The following is an 8,678-nucleotide window of genomic DNA, read 5'->3' as shown; positions in this document are numbered from 1 at the left end:
AAAATAAGGTATAAAACAGTTATTTCAAATAGTAATAATATTTCCCAATATTTTTGATCAAATAAATACAGCTTTGGAGAGACTTCTTGGGGGAAAAAAAAAAAACCCTACCAACCTCATTTTTTGCACAATGAGTGTCATCACAAATTGCCAAAACTATTAGTTACAGAAAGTTTGAGAGCCTAATATTTAGTTTTCTAAAATGTTTATGAACATAAAATGGGAATAAATATGTATTTATTAATTAGCCATTTTAATTTTTATTTGCAATTTATGATAATAATACATTTTATTTATATATCACTTTTAATAAACATTTTTAAATATTTTATTTGAATATGTATAGCAATTGAGAGCCGTAATAAAAATAAAATGGAAAAAAAGTAAAAGTACTCACCTGCTTATGCTGGGTAAGGTTGTATTTTTGGTTTCATGGCTCAGCCAAGCAACTGGGATTGTTGGAACATCATTAGCATTGAGCCAAGCTGATGTACCCTCTGTGGCAAAGAGCTAAAGACAAATACAGAAGCATTTTTTTTTTTTTATCAATGCAAGATGTAATCAGAGTGTCCGCAGCTGTTTTGTTGCTCCATTATTTAATTCAACTCTAACTCAAACCCAATGAAGTGGATGGAAATAACTCACCTTAAAGCCCTCCTCATGAAGCTGATGAGCAGTGGAAATGAAGTTAGGCCTGAATGAATGCTGGAGACAAAAACGTAAAATAACAACTGAGAAAGCAGAAAGAAAAAGATAGCCGGACAGAAAAAAAACTTCAAAGCCAAAAGGTCAGGCAGTCTGTGTGGATGGGTGCAGAGCAGGAGACTATTTCTAGAAGAAAAGTCTTCCTCGAAGCACTTCCAGATCAATAGCGCAGCTCTGTGTTCACGGAGACTTAACCACGGGCTGGTAATCAGGCTTTAAAAAGCATGTCAGATCTGCAGTCCCCAGGTATGGCCATCAGGCAGGTAGCATCTACAGAACCGGGGGTTTGTTTCGAATGGGAATTTCATGCTCTCATTCATACCCGAGACTCCATTAGAACACAGTGCTGTCTGAGCATCGTCAATGACCCTGACAAGATATTTGATTTCCACGCTGAGAGTGGGCATGAATCGTAAACATCTGAGAGAGCACAGGAGGAAATGAAAGAGGGCATGCCGATGATGATGATATTACATCAAAACATAAAACAAAGCCTCTGAATTCCAGTGTTATAGTAAAGGCTTAAAATAATGTGTGAACATCACAGTTACACCAAAGGAAGATGCACAATAAAATCATTTTGCCCATAAAAAAAACATTTGAGGAAACAGATCAGAAAGTGCATTTTATTTTAAGCATTTAAGAATTTCTTTATAAAGCCTGTTTTATACAGCTCGTGCCTGCATCACAAGGTTGTCGCATTTCATGGAGTAACTTTTTCCAGTGAATATGTGTCACAGTATTCACACCTTCGGGATGGTTATACGTTTATGTGCAGCTTTAGGGAGATTAACATGCAAAAACGCAGCTGCTTTCTTATTTTAGTAGTTTTTTTATGGATAATAATCCATTTGTGAGATATGTGGCTTCACATTTGATGAGGAAAATTTAGATCAATCAGTTCCAAGTAGTGCACTGAATATATGCATAATATACATTCAGATGAATGGCCTGTCACGACTGAATAATTGTCTGATTGTGGTTGTTTGATCCAAGTGCAATTATTTAAGATACTGTCAATTATTTAATGGCAGTAATTGTGCCGTTTAAATGTCGATCTCAAAATGTCAGTTCATACAAAAAAAGGTTTCTGAGTTTAATCAAACTGCTTTGTATTATATTATATTATATTATAAATTTGCCTTAATTGTACATGAATGCAAAATAATATTTGTAAGCTATGGTGGAGGGCAAGATTTTCAGGAAGAAACATCCTAACTTTCAGTCTGTTCAGAAGACTTAGAATACAGTGCACAAGTAATATTGACCATTTTCATAATACTATTATGGAGCTATTTGTAATTTTTGTAGCTTGACAAACCTGGTTGCCATTCACTTTCATTGTATAGAAAAGAGCAGCCAGACCTTTCACAGTTTTTAACAACGCAAGGGTGAGAAACTAGCAGAATTTTTACATGTCAATTCTTACGCTCATAAATGTGCACTAAATATATTCAGGAATTGATTTCCTACTTGAAAACCTCACATTATAGCGTTTATCATTTTATGAGGAAATAACGACTTGCAAAAAACAACCTGCTCCTAATCAAAACAAGCCAGAAATGTTCATGTTCTACTGAGTAAATCTGAGAGGATGTGATGCAGACAGTCCTCTGAGATTCAACCCTTAAGGAAAGAAAAAAAAAAAAAGTTTCTCCCTCACTTGAATCCCAATGAGAATCCCCTTCTGGGGAAGCTTGAATCCTGTAGAGAGCATGGCCTTCAGGAAGGCAGAGTAGATGTTTGGTCCAAAGCATGCCACCTGCAAAGAGAAAAGACAAGAGAAAAAACAAGAGCAAGAAAGAAATATCTTGATCTTTAAGATCACGAGCAAATCTGCAAATATTCATCACAGCACGCAGAAACTCCTGGGTAAATTATTCATTTATCTCCATTAGCACAATATTCAAAGCCAAGGTGAAATAAATCAAACATATTAAAGATGTTGCTGAATGAAGGTAGACTGGTGTGATATTACAATTATGAAAAAACAGACAGAATGGGGCCATCATAAAATCTGGGGTGGAGATATTGTACTTCCTGTTCTAATGCTGGAAATCAGTGCTGCACGATAAAAACGCTCCTCCTGCTTCATTGTCCTCCAGGCTGGTTTCTATGGTTTTCTCGTTGCCAGGGAGAGCAGGTAAACCGGCCCGTGTGGAAGCATAAAAATACTCTTTGCTGGATTTGGACGGGAAAACTAGAAGTATGTGTCCATGAAAGCCACTGAACTAATAAGGCTACAATTGGTAAACAATATGTAAATATTTATCCCTGACGGTGGGACTGCTCCCCAGCAACCTGAGATGAAAACACAAGCTGGGGACACTTCAGATTTTATGACAGATGTAATGGTAATCAATGTGCCTGAAGCAGCTCCATACCTCTCCGGTGGAGGCCATCTCACAACGCAGGACAGGGTCAGCTTCTCTCAAGCGAGGCCAGGAAAACATAAGAGCCTAGCAAAGAGTATAAACATATTCAATTTCAAATAGAGGTCTTTCAATGTTTTTTTTAAATGGCTAAAGCATATACAACATTACCATTCAAAAGTTTCTAAATGTTTTTGAAAAAAGTCTCTAATCAGGGCTGCATTTATTTAATAAAAATACAGAAAAAACAGGATTATTGTGAAATATTATTACAGTTTAAAATAACTTTAGATAGACAGACAGTTTGGTAAACAGAAAGTTTAAATGAACAGCATAAACAGCATTAAAATAACCCTTTTTGTAACATTACAAATGCCTTTAATTTATAATAATAATAATAATAATAATAATCTTACCCACCCCAAACTCTTTAAAATGATATATACACACAAATTATAACAACAAAATTATGAATTGTTAACAAATAAAATGAACAACAATTGATTTATTATACTGCTGTAATATCAAAGCATTTAGAATGATTTTGCTACACATGTAGAACTGCAAAAGAAACAGTTTTCTATATATCTATGCAACTTAAATGGAAGCCTGCATCTACTATTTAGAAAAGCCATCTGATACAAATGCTGTTTACTTCCTGACACTTATCTGTGAAGCATTATTGCGCAGTGCTTATCACGCATCCTGGGAACAAGAAAGCGAGAAAATGTATACAAGCCTAATGAAAGTCTAATGTTACAATTTTTAATATAGGGTTAATGGTTTCAAGAGCATTTGACATGTTAGGGTGGTTCTCACCAATCAAATGATATTATAAGAGAACTTCTCATATGAAAGTGTATGAGAAAATGGTAAACCTGCTACACCACTGCCACCCACAGGCCAAAACATTAGCAGACCTGAATCATCCACACCAGGGACATTCAAAACATCAGTTTGTGGAAGAGACAACAAACTCGAAGGACACAATGAAATGACTTAAATTGAACATAACATAAGCAGAACACATATTTCAAAGAAGAAAAAAAAGATGCTGGATGGATTTGGATAATGGGTGCTACTGAGTGTCGGCTTATAGAACATGGTGAGACTGTTAAAGTGAAATGTTTTGGAGCGGTTCGACTTCTATTCAAGCAGTTCTCGAGTGACGGGGCAAGCAGATTGCCCTGTGAGAAGTGACGTCCTTATCTCTCCAATTAAAAGCAGACAGCTCCCCATTAGCTGCACAGGGGACGCGGGACGCAGATTAACACGCCACCCCAGCCTCCACTGCAGAGCGCCACCAGGAGGAACTCATCCTTGAAGCCATCTAATCAGCCCTGGATAAGCCAGCCTCACTTACGCATGTAAATGTGAGAGAAGGCCGCACCGGCGGGAATAAACACAAGCAGCTTTGATTCGTTCTGGTATGGAAGCACTGTTGGCTGTTAATGTGGCAGGAATCCCAGTGGGCACCTCCACCAGGCTGAACTGTGGAGGTGAAGGACACTACTACTTCTACTACTACTATTATTCCAAACCGGGCACCGTTCCAGAGTCAGTTCATCGTCATCGATACATTATTTACTACTGAACCCCCTGAGGATTCACACTACCCTGCGAGGAGAATCCCAGAACATGTAGTAGCAAAGAGTAGTCTTCCCTATTACCAATTTATAGAGCTTCCTTTAAAGGCCAGTGGTTGGCATGGAAACCAGGCCTTCCTGGTCTCAATGGGTCACTGCATACATTACAAGAGGAAAATGGCAAATATTGTAACCAACAATCACATTGTATAATGCCAGGAGAAAGATGTAGAAAAATCAATGAGCAATTTTGTATTGGATCTTTAGAGGGATATCTGGATCATCTTCGACCGATTTCACAAAAACATGGTTCTGTGGTTAACGCGAGGAGCAGATTCCTGAACAAGGATAACAACTTTCATGAACACAAAGGAGTGTGTCCATGTTCTCTGAAAAACTCTTACATGCTGACCTTCATCCAACAGCAGTCTGTGTAGCTGAGGAAGGCGGTACAGACTTCACATTTGGGGCTTGTTAGGCAGGAAGAGCACTGTTTCTGAGACGCTACCCAGCTTGACAAAAGCAGAGGAAATATGAAGCAGGATAATGTACCGATGTGGACCCTGTCATATTTATTTATATTATCCTGCATATGACTACTCTGACAGAATTTAACTCTGTGCTCAATTAATTTAAGGTCCTTTTATCTTTACCACTGATTTTTACTTTTTCTTTGGTGCCACAGATCTGTTCACTCTCAATATGCCATACAATAAAGAAAGAGAAATTATCATAAATATTATGTATACATTACTGTTTAAATGTTTCGGGTCTGTAAGATTTTAACTTACAGTTAAGTCTCTTATGCTCACCAAGCCTGCATTAAGTTGACACATACAGTAAAAACAGAAAAATATATTCTGACATATTATTGCAGTTTAATATAACCGTTTATATTTTAATGTATTTTAAAATGTAATTTATTTCTGTTATGGCAAACTTGAATTTTCTGCAGCCATCTTCAGTCAAATGATCCTTCAAAAATCATTATAATATGCTGATTTGGTGCTCAAGGCTGTCCACACTAATAAATTTTTGTTTGAAAACACATCTTTTTCTCTCCGTTTTGGCCATCCGTCCACACTGAGATGGCGTTTTTGTCAAGGAAAATTGAGCTTTTTGAAAACATTCTCCAAAGTGGATACTTTTGAAAATGCCATTTACGTGTTGTAGTGTGGTCTATGAAACGGAGGCTTTTGAAAACGGTGACACGTTTAATCATGTGAAACATATTGTACCAATAAATATCTATGTTTATACCGGTATTGTGCCTAGGGTTGGGAACCGAAACCCGGTACCAATATGGCACCGGTACCTACGTATGTAACCGGTATGTACTAGAACCGAATCAGAATGCAGATTTCAGTGCCTCATTTCGGTGCCATGCCTGAGCGATCGATTGAAATTATTTGTCCTCTGGTTCTCCAAAATGGACGTAAGAAGCATCATCACCGGCACCGCAAGTGAAAAATAATTTCCCGACTGAGAAAATGCACGTGAACTCAAGTCAGAAAACTGTAATAATACAAAGCTAACAAATCTTTGTAGTAACGAGAGTGTCCGTGTTGTTTTCACATTCCGACTTAAAAGCACAACTCGGGAAATGAGAGCATCCGAGGAGCGCGTGAATGCAGTAATTACACTTGCTCTAATGGCAGCAGGTAGCCTTCAATTAACTAAGCTAAACATGCTTAAATTAAAATGCCTAACGCTAAACTTCCCTTGTATTCACATTTCTAAACCTGTTGTCCAACAAAAGAGAAAAGTATAACCTTTTTACTCCACAACACCAGTCAAATGTTTTATGTAATCTAGAATAGCCAATAAAATTCATGTTTCATTTATAGAAAATCATTGTTTGGTGTCATATAATTTCAAGGTTAAAACTTTGCCAAGATCAACGTTACCTCTCTCTTAAGAGCTGACAAATTATCATAATTGTGTTAACCCATGGCCAGGGAGAACATAAAATACATATTCAATTGGTAATATACACTGACATTAACTTCTCGCTGGCCGAGTAGCTGATAGAGTGTAAACCATTTAAATTCAGAATCAGTTTTGATCAGGTGGACCTCGAATTCTCAGATCGAGTTCCTTCAAAACTTGAGCTAGAGATAAACCTGAATGAATTAATAATAATTAATTCCCTACAGTTAAAATTAAGTAATCAAAGTCATTACACAGTCGAGTGTTTATTGTCTTTGTTTTATCATTCAAAACGTTTATATGTTCTGTTTACTCAGTTACAGCTATAAAGGCGACGCCTTTGTCCATATAAGGGATTTCCTGGAGAGTCATGAGATCACAGCTACTTCTGTGACTGGATATGTGGATTTTCTGTGCGAGGGCGTCCTCTGGCATCCAGTATGAATGAAACCGACATCGTGTGTTTATAGTGCTATGGCCAATCCTTCATTTTTTGGGGAATTAATTTTTATTTTTTTTTATAAGTATCGGTTCAGGCACCGTTTAGGCACTGGAACCGTTTTAAAAGTATCGATTTGGCACTGGTATTGAAAAAAACCCAAACGATACCCAACCCTAATTGTGCCTGTTATGTGCTATTCACTTTCACACTTTTGCTACAGATGTGTTACTTTATACACTCTTCATGTCGCAGTCCTGCAAAGATGGCAAAATGTGAGGGCAGTTGCGTTTTAGATCAGACATACAATCGTGAGTGAGTGTGACCTAGATGCTTCAGTGTATGCCAAGTTTTTTTCCTAAATAAACTGATCCTGTCAGAAGAATTGCATGAAAATGTCTGTTCCGTCTGTATCATCTCATTGAGCTTTTTTGAGGCTTTACGCATGCGCAGTAAAGCAAAATGTAACATTTTCTGATGTTTCAGTGTGGATGAGAAACTTTTGGAAAATGCTTGAAAACGCTAGTGTGGACGGAGAGCGTTTTAAAATGAAAATGCCATTTTCAGATGTATCCGGATTAATGTAGACTTAGCATAAGAAACATTTATTATTATTATCAATCTTAAAAAAACAGTTGTGCTGCTTAATATTTTTGTGGAAATGAATATACTTTTTTCCTGATTCTTTGAATAGATATTTCAGAAGAACAGCATTTATTTGAAATATTGAAATAACATTATCAACATCTTGTGTGATGGCTTGTGACTTGATTAATGATTAATGACAATGATTAATGTGAATGCTGAATAAAAGAAAAATATGCACTTGCAATATATTATATTATATTATATTATATTACATTACATTATTTCCATTTGCTCTTGTTGGCGTTCAGGAAAAGAAACAACTGACTTGTGAGATTTCATTCATGACATCTTTTTCTTATGGGAAACTGAAGAAAAAGATCACGAGAGATGCATTTGAAAAAGAGAGAGCGAGAGAATGAATCTTTAATCTTGCAAGAGAGTGTAAATCCCCTATACGTCTCTCTCCAACAGAAACATCCAGTTAGCTGTTTAAAATTCCTCAGCACTAAATGAGGTATTTAAAACTTTGAGATTGGCAGGAGACGGGGATTATTCCCTTGTGATTGGCTCCTCTTTGCGGCTATTGCACTGAAACTCCTTGATCATTTCACAGGAAATTACTTTGGGAGAATAGAGACACCATTCAGTCGGCAAGTGTCTTAGATTCACGTAACTACTTTCACTCCTGAACCTGTGATACAAACCAGCACTAACACTCTACTAATTTCATTGTACAATCAATCAATCACTTTTAAAGCCGATTAACTGGCTTGTTCAGTAAGTAGTAACTAGTTACTTAAAAAGTAAAAAACAAATAAACCTCTAAACAGTAGGGATGTGCATCTCATGACTGAGGCCGATACGATACGCATCTCGATGCATAGCCAACGATACGATACATTAAAGATACATATGAAGCAGCTACCAATGCGATGCAATTCGATTCACCCCCTATTACGATGCAGTGCGATCTGATTTCGATTCGATTCAACACAATTCGATGCAATATGGAGAAAATATCACTTTTAATGCCTCGAGGCCTGTTTCATAAAACAAGTT

At 36.9% G+C, this 8,678-nt stretch overlaps 1 protein-coding gene across 1 annotated transcript in view; it reads right to left on the bottom strand.

Moving 5' to 3' along the window:
• Nucleotides 1-8,678, bottom strand: part of LOC107741925 (carbamoyl-phosphate synthase [ammonia], mitochondrial-like) — a 52,257-nt gene that overhangs the window by 8,055 nt on the left and 35,524 nt on the right. The window contains 4 exon segments of the mRNA XM_016554741.1: nucleotides 398-510; nucleotides 646-705; nucleotides 2,369-2,467; nucleotides 3,090-3,164. Coding sequence (XP_016410227.1) covers nucleotides 398-510; nucleotides 646-705; nucleotides 2,369-2,467; nucleotides 3,090-3,164 — 347 coding nt within the window.

The sequence above is a fragment of the Sinocyclocheilus rhinocerous genome, unplaced genomic scaffold (genome assembly GCF_001515625.1).
Source record: "Sinocyclocheilus rhinocerous isolate Xijiao unplaced genomic scaffold, SAMN03320098_v1.1 scaffold226, whole genome shotgun sequence".
Taxonomy (NCBI): Eukaryota; Metazoa; Chordata; class Actinopteri; order Cypriniformes; family Cyprinidae; genus Sinocyclocheilus; species Sinocyclocheilus rhinocerous.
Note: the sequence above shows the minus strand (reverse complement) of the source record. Positions and strands in the feature narration are given on the sequence as shown.